Here is a 23,374-nt window from a genome sequence, read left to right as displayed (position 1 = left end):
AGGATGTAGCTTCAAGAGTCCCCCCCCCCCTCCCATTTATTAAACCGAATTGGGCTGGTGCTAGTTGCATTCTAAGAACATCTGTTGGGCCACATGACTCCAATCCCCATCACAGATAAAAACTGTAATATTACATAACTGGACTTATATAACTGAATATGATCCTACTCATGATGACACACTTCACTGATCAAAGCGGACACATTTCATAATTCTCCTGAGGGTACAAATTGTATGGCACCATTTTGATCCACTCCAGCAAGCCACTTTAATGCATAGAATCATTTTTCAAATGTAGCTTGTGGTTGTGTGACCCTGTTCAGGAGAAATACATAGATGGTGGCTGGAGCAGGAAGAATGGATGGCAACACTAAAGTAACATACGCTGTTCACTGGGATAGGCAATTTGTGATCCTACAGATGTAGATGGATTGTATCAGCCCTCAACATTAGCTATGGGGATGACAGGAGGAGTTGCAATCTTTGACCCATATCTGCAAGGTCAGAAGATACTCACTCTGATATAAGAAGATGGCAGAGCAAAGGAAGTATAATAATCAATACCTGTTGTACAGCTGTGCATTTGCAAAAACAACCCCTTTCCCTTTTCTAAACACCACCAAAACAAAAGCATGCTCAATTTGGAATGTGAATCTGGCGTAGAATATAGTGGGATGATTGCTTCCCTTGTCTTGGAAGCTATAATTCTAATAATATAGGCTGAAATATTTTTGCCTTGTTTACTTTGGTGCAAATGTGTTTCAAAAATCTATATGGAGTGGTATTTCAATATTTATTAATTATAGATATTAGTAAAAGAGAAAGAGGACATTTGGGTCAGATGTCTAAGAACTGTGACCATGGCCTATGTGAATGCTTTTGACTGATCTTCTTGATCCCCAGTGCCATTCTTAATCTGAACGATCAGCCTGCCTTTTTGGTGAAAGGTTACAGTTCAGACTTAGCTATGTAGGGGAAGGGATATAATAATTAGTTGTGTCTAGAAATAATGCCTTGTGATGTTCTCCTGATTGTCACAGAACTTTGGCTTCTAGTGAATTTAAAGCAGAATATAGTTCATCTAGATTCTAAAATACTAGTAGTTTTGAGTCCTGGAGACTTCATTTTAGGAAAGATATAAACAAGTTGGAACAGATTCAGACAGGGACAACAAAGATGATAAAAGGTATAGAACAAGGCTTCTTAAATGTTTCCCCTTGGGACCCTTTTTGGCAATGAGAAATTTTTATGTGACTCTAGTATATAGGTACATAAAATAAGTATATAAATCAAACATTTACTCATAACAAACTATTTGCAAGGCTTCCTTTATATGAAGTACAGCTGAAACATCTCCTGCAGAGTCTAGTGTAAACACTGCACAACATATTTGTGTAAAAGTTTAAAACAGCTACTAGGTGATGTTCAGAAATCTTTTACTGTTGCCAATTTTTTTGGGAACCTAACACTAAACTGAGCGGACCTCATTTAGAGTCGAGACCCACAGTTTAAGCGGTGGTATAGATGACAAAATGCTATGAAGCAAGGTTGAAGGAGCTTGGCATGTTCAACATGGTTAAAAGAAGACAGAGAGGTAGAATAATTATACTATTATAAATATCTAAAGGGCTGTTACAGAAGGAATGGTACAAGTTTGTTCTCTGCTGCTCCAGAGAATAGGAGGTCTAAGTTACAGGAGAATAGATTTTGACTGAACATTAGAAAGAACATAGTGACAGTTAAGAGCAATTTGGCAATTGAACTAATTGCCTTGGGAGTAAGAGGTCTCTTTCTTTGGACATCTTCAAGAAGCAAGACAAAAACCTATTAGAGGTGTTCTAGCTGGTTTTGCTGCACTGAGCAGGCATTGGACATGACAAGTTATGGGGCTTCTTTCAACTCTAATACAATCAGTACTGCTCAACACAGTGAGAGTTGGAATTGTTATTTGACTGAATGGAATTACGAACTCTAGTTCCAGCTTGGCTCTGAAAATATTGTTTACACTTAGTATTCTGAGATCTTGGAAAAGTTACTTTTTGGACTACGATACACAAAAACCCTGGCCTGCATTCTCAGTCAGTCCACAAAAATAAAATTTCTAAAATTCTGAGTATCCCAAATCAGTGATATACTGAAAGAAAGAAAACAGCCCAAAGTGAATGTTTTCTTCTTGATCCCAAAACTATAAGCCCAAAAGCCTCTTTTGTTCTCAGAAGTCACACATCAACTTTTCAAATTTAAATTACAGTATTTTCTTCCTCTAGGTTTTAATAGACAATGTAATGATACTCACTCCAGTGCTTTAACACAGATACTCTAATACAGCAATGCCACAAGCACTGTGGTGATGCCAGTGTCATTGGAGATATTGCTGGATTAAGTGTGTGTGTGTGGCAAGAAGGACACTCTACAGAAACACACAAAAGGACACACAAGACACAGAGTCATCAAAGAATTAAACACTTCTCTTTATTCAGTAGAAAGACAGTACTGCACAGGATGCCAGGCATAAGCTCTGTTTTACAAACCACTTGTAGTGCTCCACACACTCGCAGCCTAGCCTCTCATGTGCCATAAATAAAACAAGAGGCAGCAGGTGGCTGTACCATGCACATGGAGATGGGGCAAAGACAAGCATAATATGTGGCTGCAAGCACTCCCTCGCCATCTCAGTGGTTTGGCTAAAAATACTCCCTTTATCCTTAGCCAGACTGCCAATACTTCACTGAGAAGGAAGCGGGGCCAGGATAGATGCTTTGGAGCTGATGCCTGGCTGGCAGAGTTCAACGCTGCAAATTATGAACCACTTGCGCTTTACACAGTCTATTGGATATTGTAAAACAGCAAATCAATACTGGGCCACTCACTGCAATCTTTAAAATATGATGAGTAAGAGTACGCAGCCCTATCCATACTTCCAAATCTGCTGTCCCTCCAGATTAAAATGTACATCATCCTCAGCCAGAAGCCACCATGCTAACTGGTGATGATGGTCATCCTATACCTGCAGACAAGAGGAGGTAGTCTAGTGTCTATAGATGGGAGCAGAGGCCTCTTCTATACTTTTGACAGAAAGTGCTTTGAAGCAGTAGCTGACTTCCCTTTTGATACTTAGCCCCAAAGAATATTGATGCTCCCTTTATGAAACTAGCATGAGAGGAGATGGCACTGTTCCTTGCAGTGGAATCCCCAACAAGAAGTGGTAAACCAGCAGATGAAACAATCCTTTGGTTGTTGAGGGCATATAATCTTATTCCTAAAGCAGGGAGAAATAGTTCCAGGATTCTGGGCTCCTTAATCAGTTTCAAAGGCAGCCCATAAGAATAATGGGGATGTATGGACACTGTAGTTCGAACCCAGAAAAAGTAACTGCATGTTTTATATTTGACATCAAACCTCATCACAATTTCACAAATTAAGTAGTGGCTTTGGCAAGTGGCTGTTGGAGGCTACAGTAGGTATTGTAAAACAGCAATAGAAGTATTCTACTTTGGCCCCAGAGTCAATTTAGGTTACACTATAGTTTGATTGAGGCATGTGGGAGACCTAAGATTCTTAAAGTGGGTTAACATTAACCCATGCAATGATTGGCTAGATTCTATGAACTTTCTCGGGATGCTTTTTACCAGCTGACCAGAAAGGATTGTTTGTGGCATAAACTGTGCAAGCCACAAGATTTCCTACTTTGTCCTGGGGCCAGAGAGCAATTGGAAAAGGCAAGTAGAGCAGGTGTAGGAGAGGAGAGAATGGGGATCTTTAATGTGAGGAACTACTAGAGTCAGCAGGACTTCTACAGCCAAGGCTCAAGAGCACCTTGTCAAACAGGGTAGGAAGTCTAACTCTTTCTGTAAGAACCCAAGCTGGGCCCTCCCCATATAATTAAGATACTGTCGGGTTTTATTTTACTTTATTTTGACATGTAGCAACCCATTTCTTACTGGAACTTCCATGACAGCTGGAGACTTACCATCAAGGCACCTGTATAAAAAGCAGATATAACAAGTGGACAGCACCAGTTTGTAAAAGAACCCAAGCAGGGGCCAAGGATCTAAGAATTATTTAAATACATGATGCTGGAGAAATAAATACTGCCCTCCTCTATCCATTCCTCATGCACACACATGCACAGTATGTGGTGCACAGTCTCCTTTTCAGTATTAAGTCTAGCAGGACGAACAAGATGCGAGCAAAGGGCTTCCTCAGAACAAAGCCATATCCCCGGGGATGGAGGCTTTCAGCCATGGCATTAGTTGGTAAGTGGGACAACAAATTATGTCACTTCAGATATTGGCTCAAGTAAACTTCTGATTAGGGTCTGGATAGACTGTGCTTTAAATTGCAAGAAGGAGAGGAAAGAAAGGTATCCCTATGCAATGTGGTTGTGCCCACAAGAAGGCAGATTCTGCCATAATGGTGATGTTGGCACTGCAGGGAAAACTCCTTCTGGCTTGGCTTTGAAGTTCATGAGTGAATGGTGAAGTGGAATGGAAGTTATGATGTGGAAAGTATCATTTGAGTCAGGCTCGGTCACTGGAGGAAGCCTGTGCCCCATTCTTCTTACAAAAATAATCTCTCACAGCCCTTCTTTTCCTGAGTCCAGGTCTATCTCTTGATTGCATCTTTATTCATGTAACAAGTCTGGAGAGTGGAATAGCTTTCCTGCCTCTCAACAAGGTCAAGACAGCAGGTCTTCCTCCCATTCTGGAAAATGTCAGGCTGGGGAGAGCATCCGCCAGCCTCTCTGCTCTCCTGCGTGCTCCGTGGCGTTCTGTCTGGGTCTCAGATGATTCTCCAATATGGACGACACTTATGCAGACACGGACAAATATATGTAATCACACACATATCCAGCCTATGCACAGCTAGGATGCCACTGGGCATGATGCATGTCTGGATAGAGTTCTGCCTTCCACAAAGGCATGGCTGACCTCATACCTTCTTCCCTCTGATCCTGATGCCCAGCACATGAACACCTGAGTCAACCCATACCTTGCAGAGCAGGGTGATCCAGGGTCCCATTGGCCAAGGCAGGCCCAGAATTTGGAACCTTCACTGGATCTTCAGCCTTCACAGCTACACCTGTGGGAGATGGGGAACGTTATCTACGTGGATATAAGACTAATGTGTCCAAAAGGAGTAAAGCTATAAAACTCAATTCTAAATTGGGTGACAAAAAATCTGCATAATGAAAGTCTCATTATTTTTAAACAACATTTTATATTTTGTGAATGTAAGCAAGAATAGCTGAAGTTCAGAATGAATAGATGTAGAGAAAAATAAGCTTCTTCTGCCTTTCAGCTCTATATGGAAGAAATGTTTGCTCGTAGCAAGAAATGCATATATTGTTAGTGTATCTTTTAAGCTGAAGCTTTAAAAACATGGTTTTGCTACTGAAGCTTTAGAAACAAATAAAAATATCTCCTTCTAGATTTCTGTCCATCTTTCTTCTTCTTTGAACACTTTAGTAAAATGTGATTGTAATGTTTGATATGTCTGTTTGTGAACAGGTAATTAAGTGTCAAACTAAATAAGCTGAAGCATGCCTTTTCAAACACAGAATTAACTAATTTATGGACCAATTTTTGGACAGTATAATTTTGGTAATATATAGTAGTGCACACCAGCCAGTGAGGGGCTAAAGAATCTCTCACATTCCATGGTTCACGCAGCAAATCTATTGCCAGTGTTTCAATGTGAATCAGACTATACCTTGTGTATCTGAGGTGGCAAGTCATCTTCTGAGGGCTCTTCTGGGACAGGCTCTGGGTGCCGAGCAGTTTGGCCATCCTCAGCCCAGCCTCCAAGGGGCAGCCGAGCAAAGTGTGATGGGGCTCTGTTCACTATACCAGGATCTATGTAAGGATAAAGATAAAAAGTAGTAGGTGGTCACAGTAGAAGCCACATAATGTTAAATGAAAAAATCTTTTTGCAAGTTTGTTTGAGGTTTCCCATCTGCCTGTCACTTCTACCCAACAGAGATACAGTAGTGCAGTGCCATCAGAAATAAATAATAGCAGTGCATTAGAAATAAAAAAAATCTTGCAGATAATATTTACTTCTGAACTTCCTACCTGCACACACATTTATTCCTCTAAGATCATGCAATAGGATATATGTCATCTTTGGCTTTTGCCCTGATAACTTTCTAATAAAATAAAATTCAGTACAAATCACAATGTAAACAGAGCCTTCCTCTATAACACATACTGGCAGTTTGGGCAACACTACAATACTTAAAACTAATATGCCACATGTAACAATTCCCACTTACTCTTACTTCTGCTAAGCATCAATGTGTGAAACAGAGAGCATAGCAAAGAGCCTTGGGACGGCCTCTGGGAAGTATCAGTCTCCATATGCAATGCACTTTTTAAAATATAAAGATCCACCAAACGGTAATGCAACATTTTAGCACCCGAACCCATACACAAGACAACATTTGGCAAGGCTTTTCCTGACCAAGAACAGAGAACCATGACTCTTATACCCACCTGAGACTCCGCCATACCGGCGCTGGAACCCTGCTTGCAGAGCAGCAGTTTCATCTCCGGCTTGGCGAGGCGAAGCCAAGGGATAGCTGGCTGAACGAGGAATTGCGCTGCCAGGGGTGCTTCGCTGAACTTCTGGCTCATCTTGAGCACTCTCTCCACTTTCATCACTCTCCTGCCGGTGCCATAGGTGCCGCTCAAGGTCCAACTGGGCATGCTGTTTGTGCAACTGTGTGAATGACAGGGTAAGCTAATGAGATACTTCAGTTCCAACCTCAGGTAATTCATTCTATGTGCCACCAATGTGTTTCATGTTACCCGAGTTTAGCTCTGGAGATAAATATACATTGCAGGAGCCTCCGGTGGTGCCGGCAGGACTGCTGACAGATAAGTTGGTGGTTTGAATCCAGGGAGAGTGGTTGAGCTCCCTTATGTCAGCTCCAGCTCCCAATGCCGGGACATGAGAGAAGCATCCCACAGGATGGTAAAACATCAAACATCCGGGCGTCCCCTGGGCAACGTTCTTACAGATGGCCAATTCTCTCACACCAGAAGCAACTTGCAGTTTCTCAAGTCACTCCTGACATGAAAAAAAAATTGCACCTGCTTCCTCTTCTCCTGTGCCTTATGCAGGCACCTACAACTTTCCACCTGCAGCTATGAAAATCTTAGTTAAATCTTGATAGTTCAAATGTAAATTCATATCATATAATCATAGAGTTGGAAGAGACCACATGGGTCATCTAGTCCAACCCCCTGCCATGCAGGAAAAGCACAGTCAAAGTACCCCTGACAAGATGGCCATCCAGATTCTGTTTAAAAGCCTCCAAAGGAGCCTCCACCACACTCCTAGGCAGAAAGTTTGGTTTCTCATCAGAGTAGGCAGATCTGCATTTTCTATGCTAGGCTCTCATTTCCTTGGTGCTATTAATCAATCTCCATGATTCAGTATCAAGGTCAGTATGATTCTCTGGGCTTGACTCACCTCATGCATGTAGAGAGCATGCAGACTCATTTCAGTAGAGGCGTATTCTGACAGGATCAGGCTCTGGAGTTGACCCTCCCAAGCACTACTTCCAGAGCTAGCAGTCCTGGCATCAGCCCTGCAGCCAGAATGGAGAAAAGATTATAGATTGCAGGGTTAGAAAAGGTTCCCTCAGTATTCAGAAAGACTAACTACCTGGCCCTACCCCCACATGCTGAATACAAAGGCTTTTTATAAAGTAGGAAGAACACTAGCCACAGCTCCCAGATGAGCTAGAGGAAGGGACTCCAGAATTCACAGCAGGTTTTTGTGAAATTCTGCAAAACCGGATAACCTCAGAACTCTAGCAAGAAATGTATGCACTCATAAGACTGCAGGAGGAATTGAGGTAATAAAGGCCTTAGAGAGTCTCACTGTTGCTTTTTAAAAGTAACTGATAGACTGCTTCCCTCGAACACTAATGTATGCCTTTTTTTGAAAAAAGCATTACAAATGCAGCATAATCCTCAAAGATAGTAAGCCCAAAGCACAAGATGTTTAATCCTTGGCCTCTTTCTTGGGTTTTGTACAGCAAGCAACCTCTTACCCAGAGCCCATCATTGTGCCAGGGCCTCGAAGCTGGGAACCTTCAGCATGGGAACTCCCATGGGCTGTGTGAGTAGACTGGAGAGGGGAGAAAGAACGCAGGGCAGAGGCCACCTCAGATACAGCAGACAGATGCCGCGAGGTCTGGGCATCACGGACTGCCTGGTAGCCCAGGGCCGAGGAGCCTGCAATCACGTTGGCAATCAGGCTGTGAGGCTGCAGGGAGAGAAGAGAGAAGGGCACATAACTCAGGGAGGTATATACAAGTCCTGTTCATCACAGGTTCCAATACTGTTCCACCAGAAGCCATCTACACTACATTTTTACCCTGTAATTAATGTTTCAAATATCCTCCACATCCCCAAAGCAAGTTTGTCTATTTTCAGCCCAAATCTTTCTAAATGCCAGAAAGGATGTTATCTGTCTCCGGAAAGAAAAGATAAATGGATAATCTGGATATTCTGAGGATGTCAGGTTTATAGTTCCAGTCAAGTTACTACAGTAGAGTCTCACTTATCCAAGCCTTGCTTATCCAAGTTTCTGGATTATCCAAGCCATTTTTGTAGTCAATGTTTTCAATATATTGTGATATTTTGATGCTAAATTTGTAAATACAGTAATTACAACATAACATTACTGCGTATTGAACTGTTTTTCTGTCAAATTTGTTGTAAAACATGATGTTTTGGTGCTTAATTTTAAAATCATAACCTAATTTGATGTTTAATAGGCTTTTCCTTAATCCCTCCTTATTATCCAAGATATTCGCTTGTCCGAGCTTCTGCCGGCCCGTTTAGCTTGGATAAGTGAGACTCTACTGTATTTAGATACTGATGGCACCCAACTTCCCCTGAATATCAACCAGTAAGCATGACAAATATTCAAGAAAGATGGGAGCTGTAAGTCAGCAACAATTCTCCACTCCTGCTTTAAATGAATGCAACTGAGTGTTGACAAGAAGAGACAAGGTAGCAGCAGCAAGTTTGTGGCGGCAAAACAAAAACAAAAAATTGTCCATGCTTTTCATAATCTTCCCTAGGTACTCAAATGACTCTATGACTTGACAGCCTGTGCAGAGACATCAATACCCTCCTTTCTCATGGCACGACACACCAGGAAATAGGCACACCACAAAACTAGCTCAGCACCTGGCTTCTCTTCCCCACAACAGGCCAGGATCAAGTCTATTTTGCCATTTGCCAACTCCCTTCGCCTTCTGGGGAAGTACCTCAGATTCTGACTGCAAGGACTGGATGGAAGTGAAGAGAGTATTGTCAGGGAGGACGGCCTGCTGGGCCAATGCCAGGCTGCTGTCGCGATGCACACGTTCCTTAAGCAAGCCAATGAAGGCCGTGCTCTCCCGAGGGGGCTGCCAATGTGGGTTGGTGATTGCAAAGTGCATGAGGGACAGCTCTGTCTTGCCATCTTCAGCCTGCTGGTAAATGGAAGCCTCTGTCTTCCCAGCTGACATCCACTAAAAAAACACAAAAGATGTATCAGAATTTCCATCAACGTGCTCCCTCCATGAAATGCATCCAGCCATTTGTATCTGTTTAACTATATGGAAAAAATACGAAAAGGGAAAGGGCAACAAACACGCTAAGATTCACACAGTTCTCCACATTACTGTGAACAATATAGGCTAACAGATCCTCACCAGGCGCCCACAATGCTCCAGTAAGAGATTGAAGGTTAAGTGAGAACAGAATTTAATAAAAATATTTACTTAAAGCTAGGATCTAAACAGATTTGTTCAATCTTTCTCTACTAAAACCAGCGATTGGGCTCTAAAACCTGTATAATGGCTAAACCCCTGAAAGTATAGCCAGGGGATGAAAAGAGAAAAATTCATTTCTCTGAAGAGGTCATGACTGGCAAAGGACTCTGGTATATGCCAATACAAATAATATCATGGTTTCTCATTTAATTTCAGCCACTGATTTTCATTACAATATGTTATTTTATATAAGGAGTGAAGATTGCAAATAAGAGAATCCATGATGTCAAAATGAATTCCCACCCTGGAAAGACTTCATCTAAAACAAACAAACAAACAAACAGGCAACTGTTCAATGCTATAATGAAGAAAATGGTATCCCACTCCCTACAGAAAACTAAAGTAAAATGTGAAGAAAATTATCCATGCAACACCTCAAATAAACCAATTATTACTGACCGATTTCTTCAAGTCTATGCCCTATCACTGGATATATTGTGGCCACTATCTATTTGACATCATTTTATGGAAAATATGACATTCGCATTACGTCAAACAGACATCTGTTCTAAAATCCTCTCTTCCATAAGTGTCCCAGTTTTGCTGTGACCTACTGCAGGGTGTCCATGCTGGCGCACATCCATCTGGGCAAAAGAGCAGGTGTCTCCCACCCCCACCACCTCCACTGTGAAGTTGCGGAAGAAATCAATGATCTCCAGGGCTTTGGGCCTCAGGCAGAAGATGAGGATCAAGGGGGTCACAATGGGGCTAAGCAGTTCCTCAAGAATGAACACCTGGAGTAAGAGAGACAAAGACACACAATTCAAGAAACTCCCTCATTGCAAGAGCTCTACTCGCTTCCAATCTGTTTCCAGGCACAATTCAAAGTGCTGGTTTTGACTTTTAAAGTCCTATACAGCTTGAATCCAGGTTACTTGAAGGGCTGTATCTCCCAGTATGAGCCCAGCAGAATTTATTTATTTATTTATTTTTCAAACTTATATGCCACCACTCCCCTGGGGCTCGGGGCGGCTTACAAGAACCAGCTAAAATCAACAATTTAAAAACATCTTTAAAACATCTTTAAAAAAAACCTCTTAAAAACATCCTAAAAGCACCTTTTAAAACATTAATAACAGAACTCAAAAGCCTGTCGAAACAGGCGTGTCTTACATGCCCTGTGGAAGGCCGACAAGTCCTGCAAGGCACGGACTTCAGGTGGCAAGGTGTTCCAGAGAGATGGCGCCACTGCTGAAAAGGCTCTGCGTCTAGTTGCTGTTAGATGCAAGGTCTTAAAACTGGGGACTTCCAACAGGTCTTGGTCCTCAGAATGGAGGGATCTCTGGGGTTTGTAGGGAGTGAGGCGGTCCCTCAGGTACATCGGCCCTAGACCATGTAAGGCCTTAAAGGTAAGTACCATCACTTTGAAAGTGATCCGGTGCTCAATTGTTAACCAGTGCAGCTGCAGTAAGATTGGTGTTATGTGGCATCTCATCGGGACTCCCGCAAGGAGCCGGGCAGCTGCATTTTGCATCAATTTGAGCTTCCGGATCACCGACACAGGAAGGCCAATGTAAAGGGCATTACAGTAGTCCAGTCTCGAGATGACCGTAGCCTGGATCACCGTAGCCAGGTTGTCCCTAGACAGATAGGGGGCTAGCCGTTTAGCCTGCCGAAGATGAAAAAAGGCGGTTTTGCTAACGGCGGAGACCTGGGCCTCCATCGTCAGTGAAGGGTCCAAGAGGACTCCCAGACTCTTTACTAGTGAAGACGGGCGTAGCGCTTCGCCATCCAGGGTTGGCAACTGGATATCCCCACTGCCCGGTCGGCCCAGCCATAGGGTCTCTGTCTTTGCTGGATTCACCCTCAACTTACTGGAACGCAACCATCCAATAATGGCCTTGAGGCACTTAAGAATTCTTAAGATTCTCTAGAGAGGCCCTTCTTTCTGACCCATCTCAGGTTCATTTAGTTAAAACAAGGGCAAGATCCTTCTCATTGGCTGTTTCCAAATTTTTGAACTCTTCCCTAGGAAGACAGGGTCAAAATATTTTTGTGCTGACTTTTAATGCTGTACAGTGCTGTTTTAAAATATCATTCTAGGGGTTGTTTATACTCCTTTAATGATTTTCACTATTTTTATGTTTACACTTATACATTGTTTTTTTTAAAATCCCATATTTACACTTATATTCTGACTTTTGTATTACTTATTATTATATTTTTAAATACAGTACAATTCCCATATCTTCAGAACATATGTTTTTGAACTTTGTGTGGATATTAGCAAACTCTATTATTTTCAATGGAACAAATGAAGGAGATATCGAGAAGAGGGTATAGCTTTCCTACTTCTCAAGTTAATATATGAGAAAGTGAAACCATATATTGGATATGGGTGCCGCAATAAATATTGTTGTCTGCCTTGAGTCTCATTATTGGGTAAAAGGTGGGATATAAATGATGGTGATAGTAATTAGAAATTAACTGCCACACTACTATAACAGGACTTCAGATGCTGCCTTTCTTCCAAGTGACGTGTGATCAGGGAAACTTCGTAACTTCCAAAGAAGAAAATATATTTTGAGATGTAGTCAAGATCTCTGTCTAAGCCCAAAATAGCACTGATGCCATTTTTTGTCTTCCCACCCTGCCCAGCCCCACCTCACCGCCTTGTATTGGAAGAGCTGGGCGAACTCATCTCGGGTCTCATAGCGGTGGGCATTGCCTTGCCAGTGGTCAGGCATGTAGTGGATATGTGCCAAAATCACTCGAAGCAGCTGCTCTGGACAGAATACCAAGTGCTGATCTGGGATGAAGGATCTGCAGCCGAGAGAGGACACAAAAACACGTCAAGAGATCTGCATCCCTTGGAAACAGTAAGCAAATGAAAAAGCAGTGTCTTGAGAAATGCTGCATGACCTCATGATCTAGGTTACAAAATAGTGGAAGATCTCCACTGGAGGCTTATCAAACACAACATTTTGTACCTGCAGTAGCTAACCAGATCCTCTGGAAAGGCTGTAAGCATGACATTAGTGAATAGTACCTTTCTAATTATGTTCATCAGGAACTATTCTACTGAAGATTCTGGATTCTTTTTCCAATACTGGAGATAACAGAGAGCCAATGTAACTGGTAGCCATATCCTCCTTGAATGTGCCCAAATTAACAACCTCAGAACTTTTTAAAAGAAAAAACCGCTATACAGACATCTTTATGGAGAGAAACTCTTAACGGTTCTGAATGTGTAATTATTTTAACCAAAATAATTCACTTTAGTGGGGACAAATCTATTTTACATTTTTGTTTATGTGCTGCTTTGGAATATACAAGTCACTAGCAGATTATACAACTGTTTGATAAAAAATAAAATGCAAAATATAATTTTGTTTATCTAAGAGAATCTTGAAACAATTCCTCACAGACCCAGCAACATTCCTAGATTCTGGATTCTAATATCTCTATCAAGCTGCATATTTTCAGTGGCATGAAGCCAGCAGCAAGTTATACTATTTGAAAATAATGTCAGCAACAATATTACTTGCATTTTGAAAATGATAAAATCTCAGATTTTCACAACTAAATTTCAAAAATAAGTAATTTAAACAGCAAACACTCAGTTGTACCATTCCCATCATTGCTTTATTTGTGTTCTTTATGTTGTACAATCAGCCCTCCATATTGATGGATCTAACCTTTTGTGAATTTGATTATTTGTGATTTTGATTAATATGGACTCTCTTGGAATCTCAAAAGTCCACCATTTCAGCTCTACAGCCAACTTCTGCCAGAGGTTGTGCTGAAGAACTTTGAAATTCTTAAGAGGGTTTTTTTCCACTTTCATGGGGGTCTTGTACCCTTAACTCCAATGAGTGTGGAGAGCTCACTATATTTCAGTTTTTCTCCCCAATTTCAATGTGGACTATATTTTTGAAGCTGGTTGTGCACATCTGAATTTTAATGCCACATGCCACAAAATTTAATGCCACAAAATTAAAAATACACACATTTGGTAACAGTAAGCAACCACTGTTTCATATTCTGTAACCAAGCACCATGTTTCAGTATCTTCTACATATGATTGGCTTTGCTGTAGTGGCCTGCCATTCATCTACATGGCACCAAATATGATAACACTGGGGAAATGGGCTATGGTGGCTGTAAAAATAGATGGTCCAACAAAACAGAAAGCACTGGTCTCAAAAGCACAGCAAGGCTTCTGCTGATATGGCCCTGCTCACCTGCAGACAGTGACACCCACGCCCAGGATGGTGACAGTAGTGAGGACATGTTCCACGGCCAGCACATCCTCATCATAAATTGTAAGGGCAATGAGGACAGCTAGGATGGAGCCAGCAAAGAAGGCCACATTCTTGGCCACAATGGTGAGCAAAGGTGAAATGAAGCAGTTCATATACTTGGAAGCTGGCTTGTAGCCTTTGCTGAGCCGTGACTGTAACTCATGGTCCAGCTCGTTGAAGTGCCGCAGGTAGCAGCGGCCGTAAAGGGACCAACAGCGAGCTCCCAGGCTGCCTGGTTCTCGCTTGAGAATCTCTGTGTAGCTGAAGAAAGCATAGAGGATCTGCCAGATGAGGATAAGTGGGCAGAGCAGAAAGTTGGCAATGCCAATCCAAAGGATGCGGGTGCCTAATTTATCAGCCAGTTCCAGGCGGTTGCTGCCTCGCTTGTACTCTGCCTTAAGGCTCCACTCATTTTCAAAGAGGGAGCCTGGCCCCCAAAAAAAGATCAGCTCAAAGTTGTACTTGAGGCCACGTGTAAAGAAGACTGTGTCACCCAGCAGAGGAAGGTGGAAGCGCACAGGCAGAAGTGACTTGTTCACCATGGCCACCATGTAGTTCTTGAAACGTAGGATGCGATGGTAGACGTCCAACTCGGTCAGCTCCTTCTTATGGATGCAGATCTGGTGTTCCTTCTGGATTTGCACAATCCGTGCCTGCACCTCTTGCCATGTATAATAGGGCAAATTGGACTGTAGATAGAAAGAAGGGTGGTGAGATTATCAAGGTGACAAAGTCACTGTAATACAAACCTCTCTCATTACTTGCTGGAACGTATGTCATCCTTAAAGTCACAGTAATAATAGTAAACTATGTTCAGTAAAGTCTTTGCACTCTATCATGTTATCAGTCTTTCTTCTGGTTTTCCTTACACTATCTCTCCATGCAACATTTCACATTGATTATATAGTGCATCTCCATAGGGGTTCACATGAACCTCTGCTCTTCTTCTCACTTCTCCCCCATTTTCCACTTAGTTTCAAAAAAGGTTGAGAGGGGAAAAAAAGTTCAAATATGAAAAGTGTGTTGTAAAAAAACAACAACAACAGTAACTAGGACCAGATCAGGCCTACATAATAAAAGCTTTGTTTTCAAGAGATGTTTTTACATTTGTGTGAGTTTTCAGACTGGGGGATGACTTCAAGAGTCAAATATAAAATGAAACAGAAATATGCACAGGTAGGGCTAAATCTGTTGACCTATATTGCACAGCAAGAGAAAGACATACATAGCTTTCCTGTTCTGCAAACTATTATTGCTTTTTTGTTGGTCTTATAATTTCCTTTCAATGGAACTAAATCTCCCCTACTTCTAGAGGGCAAGGGGATTTGTAACACGGAGTCTCTAACACTCTTGGCCAAGAACCCAGGAGAAGGTCCTGGAAAACCCAGACAGGACAGCTGCACAGCATACCAGCCCTGCCACTCAACCAAGGAGGACCTATGAGGGTCCGAGTGAGCATCTGTAGGATTAGCACTAGACTGGAGAAATCAGCAGCACTGCATATCGATGCAAGAAAGTCAAGAAGGGACAAAAAACAAACAAATAAACAAAGAATTTGTGGAGAGGAGGAAAATTAGTAAGCAAAAGTTCTTATCTACTGTTTTCTCAGTGCTTTGAAAAGAATGTAAGAACTGCATTGCTGGATAAATGCAGCAAGTCCTTTTAGTTCAGCATTCTATTTCCAAAATCGGTCATCATGCACATGTTCCCATACATTTAGCAAAGAGTATCATGATTATTAACTGCAAATCCTCTAGTATTGTCCTCAAATGTGATGTTTCACTCTGGTCTCAATTTTTTTATTTGCATGGAATACTGATACACTCATGCACACATAACTCCCCTAATTCCAAAATCTTACCATAGGAATCTTGAGAGCACTGATGTAAAAAGAGTGGATCTCCCAATAGCAACAAATATTGTAGATGAATTTGATCAGCCGATGGATCCAGAAGACCCCCGCAATCACAAGGATGGAGAGCAGAAAGCCATTGGTCTGAATCCTAAGAGGGAGATGGGTTCACAGCAAGGATGGAAAAGCTTTCACCTTATGCTTTTAACAGGTTTTGTAAAAACATCTCTACCCCCAATTTCCCTTATTACCATAATTTATGGCCACATGCCCCTTCTGTTCCCAAGCAGAGGATGCTCCATATTTAAAAGGTCCCTTGGATTTTAAACCTCTCCAAGATAGGCAAAGACTGAACTGAAGTTAGTCAGGGATGGTGATAATGAACTTTACCTAGCACTGCACTCATTGGGAGGCAGGAAAGCATCTGGCAAGGTCACCTTGACTGGATCACTGGAATGCTGGCTGTGATTCACCAGCTTATTGGCAAAGAGGATGTCATAGTCAACACAACTGACAAGGAATGTGGTGAAGGCCACAACAAAAATGAATTGCCTGTGAGAAGAAAGGATATATATTATGAAGCAGAATGAAAGCTGAGATGCTTTGCTATCTTCCACCTTTAAACAATCAAATCCAGGCTATTTGAGTGCTTTACACCGAAGACATTCTGCATTTGGTTAGAATATCTAAAAATATACAGGAGACTAGAATTGACTTTTAAATTTTATTTATTTATTTATTTATTTTTCAAACTTATATGCCGCCACTCCCCTAGGGCTCGGAGTGGCTTACAAGAACCAGCTAAAATCAACAATTTTAAAAAATCTTAAAAACATCTTTAAAAACATCTTAAAAACATCCTAAAAGCACCTTTTAAAACATCAAAAATTAACTTGAGTGTCATGGAATTAACTGAATGTCAAGGGAGGCTCATCAGCCACCATGAAAAACCAACTCCTTTTGCTGCTCTGACAAGGTGCTCATGGGAAAAGCCATAATACAGACCCTAATTGCAGATAAGTGGGATGGTGTTTATACTCACATTAACTCAAAGATCTCACTGATGAGCATACAGGTGAAGCCATTCTTCTGGTGCAGGTTATAGACGTGAAGTCACAGTCAAGGAAAACAGCTTGAACTACTAGCTGTAGAACACACTGCAGCTTCATCTCAAATTTACAGAGAAGGCCTTTTCCCCTAGTTCAACCTGTCATGCCATTAGTACTGAGCAGCAATGTTAGATATAAAGATGTTATCCAAGTTATATTCCACTGGGAAGGTAAAGAACAAACCTCCTTGCAGTGTTTTTGTTATCATCTTCTCAGTAAAGCCTATGCATATTCCATGGTTTCTAGATGTGGAGGGAGCCCTAATTTCACTCCTTCCATAACATCTATTTTGTGCATTCTTCATCTAGTTTTGAGAAGTTGGGGAGGGAGTTGAGAAGTTCAGAGGGAGTGGAAAAGCTAAAATGCCACATTTGTGGGCATTTTATTTATTTATTTATTTATTTATAGCATTTATATACTGTCTTCCTCCCCTAGGGGACAGACGGTGGTTTTGGGTCAGATAGTGGGCAAAAAGGTCCTACCCAGAGATTAAATTATTCTTTTTAAAAATTGGATGTTCAGGAGATCTCTTGGGATGGTTACAAAAGTGGGGTTCAGGACAGACTGTGCCTTGTGTGACACATATTCATCATATCCGAACAAGAAGCTCTCTTCACAAATGTATATGGAAAACAATTATGCTTTTCCATGCATCCATTACATTTCTAAGTAAAAAGACTTATTTCGTGTGGTAGTTTTTGCATTGAGGTGAAGGTGAAGGTGAGCTGAGCTGAAGGTTTTACTAAGAAACATTATAGGGGATTCCCACTTTAGCTGCAACGAACCACTGCTGGCATGCCAGCACTAGTTTCCTTTCACCAAGTAAGGATATACGAGAGAAAAAGAGATCCAAATTCTCAATGTGATGCCAGGGAGCTATAACACAAGAGATAAGCAAGAGCAGATAAACAAACAAAGACATTATATAATTCAGCACAGAAGTCTTATAAGACAAAATGAAACATCCAAATAACTCTGTGAGATAGTCAATTAGCACGACAGAACTGAAGTTATTACTTTCAGTTAGATTTAATATGTGTTACTTTCTGGCCTTTGGGATCAACTTTGATGAACAACAGTTAACATTCCTACAGAAGCTGACTGTCCCAAGAGAATTAAAAACTGTACTCCTAAATATACTTGTTTTAAAGAAAATAGTAAATTTACAAGGATTTACATTTGGACAAAGTTACTTAGGATCATGCTAGAGAAAAAATACACGATTTTTCAATACAGAATTTCATTTTCTTAATTGGACTAGCTTTTCACCAAGCACAGGCAACCTTAGCAGTATTTTCTAGGAGCTTGACTGAACTCACATTTACTGCCCTCTGCAACATGAACCATCAAGTCTTCTTCTCCTGGGGGAGAGTCATTGTATGAGCCTTCCAGCCGTTGATACTCTGTATCAAAGTGAGCCATTCTGTCCCTGCGGCAGGTGTCATCCAGTGTCACATGGGCTCTGAGGGAAGACATTATAAAAAACAGAGTACAGAACAATTAGAAGACATCAGCAAGATTGGCATACTCAAGGGCATGCTGCAATACTTCTTTTCAGCCTTACTAGAAAATCACAACCTTTTGATGTGGACAGAAGGCCAAGAAGCAAGGAAAAACAAAGATTAAGGGCTATAAGAAAATAAAGACGTCAAATGAGCAGTAAAAATGAAAAATCAGGAAATAGTGGGATAACATCCTCCTCCTTCCTGTTCCCTCCTTTTCCTGTTAGCTTTGCAAGTTTCCTCTGAGGATGGAACAACAATAGAGGAAATCACTGACACAGCAATAAAGGAAATCACCTCCTAGTCACAAGAAGTCTTGAGCTCTGCTCTGGGGTTTGAATGTTTGCCTGATTTTTTCCCCATATTTATAATCCACTGTCTGTAAAAAAAAAGTTATAAATCTACAAAAAGAGACAAATTCTATTTTTGTAAGCTGAAGAAGTGCAGGTTTGATGCATGTTGTTATGAGAACATCAGTCATTTCTTTCTTACAAAGGAAAGTATGCTTCAAGTCAACTCACTTTCATCTTTGCAACAATAGTACACACTAACTAAAGCACATTTTAATGGAAGGAATATTAATAATTTCAACTATGTACCAAATATAATATTTTGAAATTGCATCATGCTGGCAAGAGAATGCCATGTAAAAGACAAAGCAAAAAGAAATGAATTTGACAAACAGTATATATTTGAACATTGATTCCCAACAGGGCTTCAATTGTACATTCAACCTACTTCATTCAAAGATTACAGAAGCTCTAGGAACTGTTGTTTTCTGTAGTTTTTGACAACTTGTGTCATCTTTTTTCTTTTCACACAAAACACCATTAAAGGGAGAAAGAGAGAATAGCTACACCATTTCTTTCAACTGGAACAGCTAGTAGTCATTCATCTGGAAGTATCCCACATCATCTTTGGATATCAAGTTTCCAAAATGTGGCAAGTCTTGAGTTATAAGGTATACTCACATATGTCAAATGCAAATACACGCACACACTATCAAATCGAATTAACCAATAATTGGTATAGTATTGAAAAAAATTATGATCTATTTGCAAGGGCTGGGTGAACATAAAAAAGAACCTTAATGTTTGATCAGAATAACACTTATCCAGTCCAGTACTCTTTCCACATCAAAAGGTGGTCAATCAGTTAATTCTGAGGCCCCTTCTACACTGCCAGATAATCCAGGTTATCAAAGCAGAAAATCCACATTATCTGATATGAACTGGATTATTTTAGTCTACACTGCCATATAATCCAGTTCAAAGCAGATAAAGCTGTGTAAGAGGAGCTTGAGAAAGTCAAATTCAAGACATGGGAGGGGGGGGAAATGCAACTTTCACTTTTGATACACTGGCGATATAGTAACCTTTTCCCAATCCTTTCTAGGAGCTTATCTTAGAAGATAATGTTATTCTAAGATAGGCAGCTACACATTTGAGTCCATTAACAACTGTCAGTGACATATTACTAGGATCTGGTAATTTGTTAAATTTTCATTTGTCAACAAAGCCTAAAATATGACATGCCTTAATTTTTCAGACTCCATTTTGAACAAGTGAATTCAGGCATGGGTATTTGTTCTATAGTCTTCATTTAAAAAACAAACACAAGAATTCATTCTGTTCAAACTTCCTTGTCCTCTAACAATCCAATATTGCATGATGTTTAGCCATTTTCTACTTCTAATGTATTTTTAAAAAATTATTGTTGAACCTAATATTTGTAGCAGTCAGTCCTCAAATTTCTCTCACACACACTTTTCCATCCCTTATTGCTTGCTTGCAGTTTCCCCCATTTTGTTTGTGGAAGGATTATTTTCATGTCTCCCAGCCTGACTTTGCTTTTTAACAATGTTGATATCTATTTTGGGCTGGTTGTAACTTTTGTGATCTGCAGAATATATGACAGCTCAACTTGTGATACCACTCAAGATCATGATTCCCTCTATAAACTTTTTTACTAATTCTCTAATTCTTATCAGTTTTGTCTTTGACCATGATTGCTTTAACATGTGTCTACTTCTTCATACATATGCTGAACATGAAAAACAGTAGTCACTCTTTCTAAATGATTCAAAAATTCTCACACCTTTTCAGATTATGTCAAGAATAACTTTCTTTTGTTGATTTCCAAGACCAACTCTTCTAATGAAGAATCCTTCAGGCATCTACAGATCGTACCTTCTTAGTCATGACTAGCATGTGAGATAGTTTTATGTATATTGTATTCCACCTTTCCCGAAATCATTGCGGTCTAGCAATATTGAACAAAAAAAGGATTCATACTCGGAGATCTTTCAAGAGGCATAAGCAATCTTAGGCCCCTTCCACACAATTGAACGGGATTATATGGCAGTGTGGACTCAGATAATCCGGTTCAAAGCAGATATTGTGGATTATCTGCCTTGATATTCTAAGTTATATGGCTGTGTGGAAGGGCCCTCTATAAGGTGATCTCATCTATCTTCTCTTTCCTATGACATGTCTTCCTAGATGAGCAAAAATGTTGTGTAGCTTGGCATTCTTTTAAAGAATTATATCAACCAGCAGTTTTCAATGATTTACTGCAGGGGTCATCAAATCTTTTAAGCAGATGAATGGTTCATGGTCCCTCAGACTGTTAGGGGATGGAATATAGTTTGGAAAAATGAATTCCTATGCACACTGCAGATATCTTATGTGTAGTGAAAAAGACATGAAAGAACAATACAGTATTTTAAATGAAGAATAATTTTAACCAACATAAACGTACACCAGTGTTTTCCAGTGGGAAGTGTGGGTCTGCTTTTGGCTGATAAGGGTGTCAAGTTAATTTGGATTGTTGTTGTTGTGTGCCTTCAAGTCATTTCAGACTGAGGGTGACCCTAAGTCTAAAGTTTAGGGTGGGGAGCCGGGTCAATAACCTTGGAGGGCTGCATCTGTCCCCACAGGACGTGGTTTGGGGACCTCTGGTCTACTGGAAATCAGCTTTTATCAACCTTCTGTCCACCTCTATATTAAGAATCCCTATACTACAACATGACACACAATCTCCCTTATGCAAAACAAGAATATTATTGCCATTTTAAAAAATAAAAACAACCACACCCATAACTGAGATTTTCTCCTTGTTTGTTTAAGGGCAAGCCCTATGCTTTGGCTGAGATTTAAACAGAGACCAAAGGTGGAGGGGCACGCCTAATTTACCTGATGTACAACTACCGCAGTGTAGCCAATAACAGAACAACAAAGGAACCCCACCCCACACCAAAACAGAGCCACTCACCTGCTCCATCCCCTCCTAATACCACAGGAAAGTGTGACTAGTGCTGTGACCTGGGCTCAGTTGCATGGTGGCTTCTCAGTTCTTCACTGCGCTTCCTCCTCCTTCTAGGGTTGCGTCTGGAAGAAAAAGGCATGGCCTACAATGGAAACATTCACAGAGAGTTGATCATAGTCAGCCCTCCACATTTTCTGGAGTTTAGGGGCAGAGGACCCCTGTGAAGGTGGAAAGCAGCAAATAAAGATATTGCTGTGGGGTTTTTTTGGGTTTTTTTAATGTGAGAGAACATCCCTCTAGGAATTTCTAGGTCTTCCAGTATGACTCTATGGTCTACCTCTGATGGAAGCCAACACAGAGAATCCTAAAGAGGTCTTGTCGAAGGCTTTCATGGCCAAAATCACTGAGTTGCTGTGAACTCTCCAGGCTGTATGGCCACGTTCCAGAAGCATTTTCTTCTGACGTTTCACCGGCATCTATGGCAGACATCCTCAGAGGTTGTGAAGTATGTTGGAAACTATGCAAGTGGGGTTTATATATCTGTAAAATATTATGGGTGGGAGAAAGAACTCTTGTATGTTTGAGGCACGTGTGAATGTTACAACTGATCACTTTGATTAGCCTTTCAGATTCAAGGTCTGGCTGTTTACTGCCTGGAGGAATCCTTTGTTTTTTAAAAAAAAACTCTAAAACCAGGACAATAAATAAAGAACACAACTCAGAAAACAGAGGAATTCCAGACATGAATCAATCAGAGCTAGCTAACACATCTAAACAAAGGATTCCCGCACGCAAGAAGCAGCCAGGCTTTGAAACTGAAAGGCTATTCAATGCTAATCAAAGTGATCAATTGCGACATTCACACCTTAGAATAACACTGAAGGGTGTTGAGACTCCTAGAATGAATATATTTAATCAAAACCATAAAAAAATCTGCTGAAGTAAAAATTACAAACGTGGAGGGCCAACTGTATAATCCGCAAAAGGGTTTAACACAGTGGCTCCCAAGCCTGAGGGCCTTCAGGTTTTGGGACTTCAACTCCCAGAAGTATCACACAGCTTGTCTAATTGTTAGGAATTCTGGGAGTTGCAGTCCATAACACCCGGAGGCCCGCATAAACTAGCTACAAATAGCCTTTGAAGGCAGGACAGGACTGGACTCTCCTGTTTATGATGCAACAGGCTCCCTGGCTCACTCGTAGCCTCTTTCCCCTTGACTTGGAGGGAGAGTGGGGCCTCCCGGGCCTCCCTCCTGGTTGTTTACACTGGGAAAGAGAAAGAAAGGAAGGCCCGCCGGAAAATGGCAGAGCGCCGAAAGAGGGAGTCTTTTCTTCCCCATTCCCTGCTTGCTCCCTCGCTTCATCCGGGGCTCACCTGTTCGGTCGTCCCTGGCAACCGGACCCGGAGCTCGTCCGCCGCCGCGACTTCCAGGGCTGCTGTCACTCATAGTCTCCCCGCCCCATCCCGCGCCGGGGCTGACCGCCGCCTCCACCAATCAGAAGCCGAGAAGGACTGAAGTGGAGGAATCAGCGTGGGCCAATGGGAAAGCGCCGGTGGGGAGG

At 41.2% G+C, this 23,374-nt stretch overlaps 1 protein-coding gene across 4 annotated transcripts; it reads right to left on the bottom strand.

Moving 5' to 3' along the window:
• Positions 1–2,450: 2,450 nt before the first annotated feature.
• atg9a (autophagy related 9A) lies at positions 2,451–23,315 on the bottom strand. Of its 4 annotated transcripts, none has more exons than XM_062967271.1 (15): positions 23,187–23,315; positions 21,819–21,934; positions 18,363–18,505; positions 16,977–17,919; positions 16,325–16,486; positions 15,944–16,085; positions 14,023–14,771; positions 12,448–12,601; positions 10,393–10,572; positions 9,290–9,535; positions 8,063–8,277; positions 7,477–7,594; positions 6,495–6,720; positions 5,713–5,855; positions 2,451–5,082 (listed from the first exon to the last, which is right to left on the bottom strand). In XM_062967271.1, exons 4-15 carry the CDS (start codon positions 17,003–17,005, stop codon positions 5,077–5,079), a joined length of 2,370 nt encoding a protein of 789 aa, XP_062823341.1. In that variant the 5' UTR covers positions 17,006–17,919; positions 18,363–18,505; positions 21,819–21,934; positions 23,187–23,315; the 3' UTR covers positions 2,451–5,076. The 4 variants fall into 4 exon arrangements, with proteins under 4 accessions (XP_062823341.1, XP_062823342.1, XP_062823343.1 ...); XM_062967272.1 differs by having other exon boundaries at positions 21,819–21,954; positions 23,187–23,304; XM_062967273.1 differs by lacking the exon at positions 23,187–23,315 and adding an exon at positions 22,150–22,470 and having other exon boundaries at positions 21,819–21,954.
• Between the last annotated feature and the right edge of the window lie 59 nt (positions 23,316–23,374).

This window comes from Anolis carolinensis, chromosome 1 (genome assembly GCF_035594765.1).
Source record: "Anolis carolinensis isolate JA03-04 chromosome 1, rAnoCar3.1.pri, whole genome shotgun sequence".
NCBI lineage: Eukaryota > Metazoa > Chordata > Lepidosauria > Squamata > Dactyloidae > Anolis > Anolis carolinensis.
This window is presented reverse-complemented; position numbering and strand designations above follow the sequence as displayed.

Excerpts from the sequence above, each read along its gene's own strand:
- atg9a (XM_062967271.1), bottom strand. The coding sequence starts at position 17,005 with ATGCTCATCAGTGAGATCTTTGAGTTAAT. Across the intron at positions 14,772-15,943 it reads GTGCTCTCAAGATTCCTATG|TCCAATTTGCCCTATTATAC; the intron begins GTAAGATTTTGG and ends TTCTATCTACAG. Across the intron at positions 8,278-9,289 it reads CCTTGCAGTCAGAATCTGAG|CCTCACAGCCTGATTGCCAA; the intron begins GTACTTCCCCAG and ends CTCTCCCTGCAG.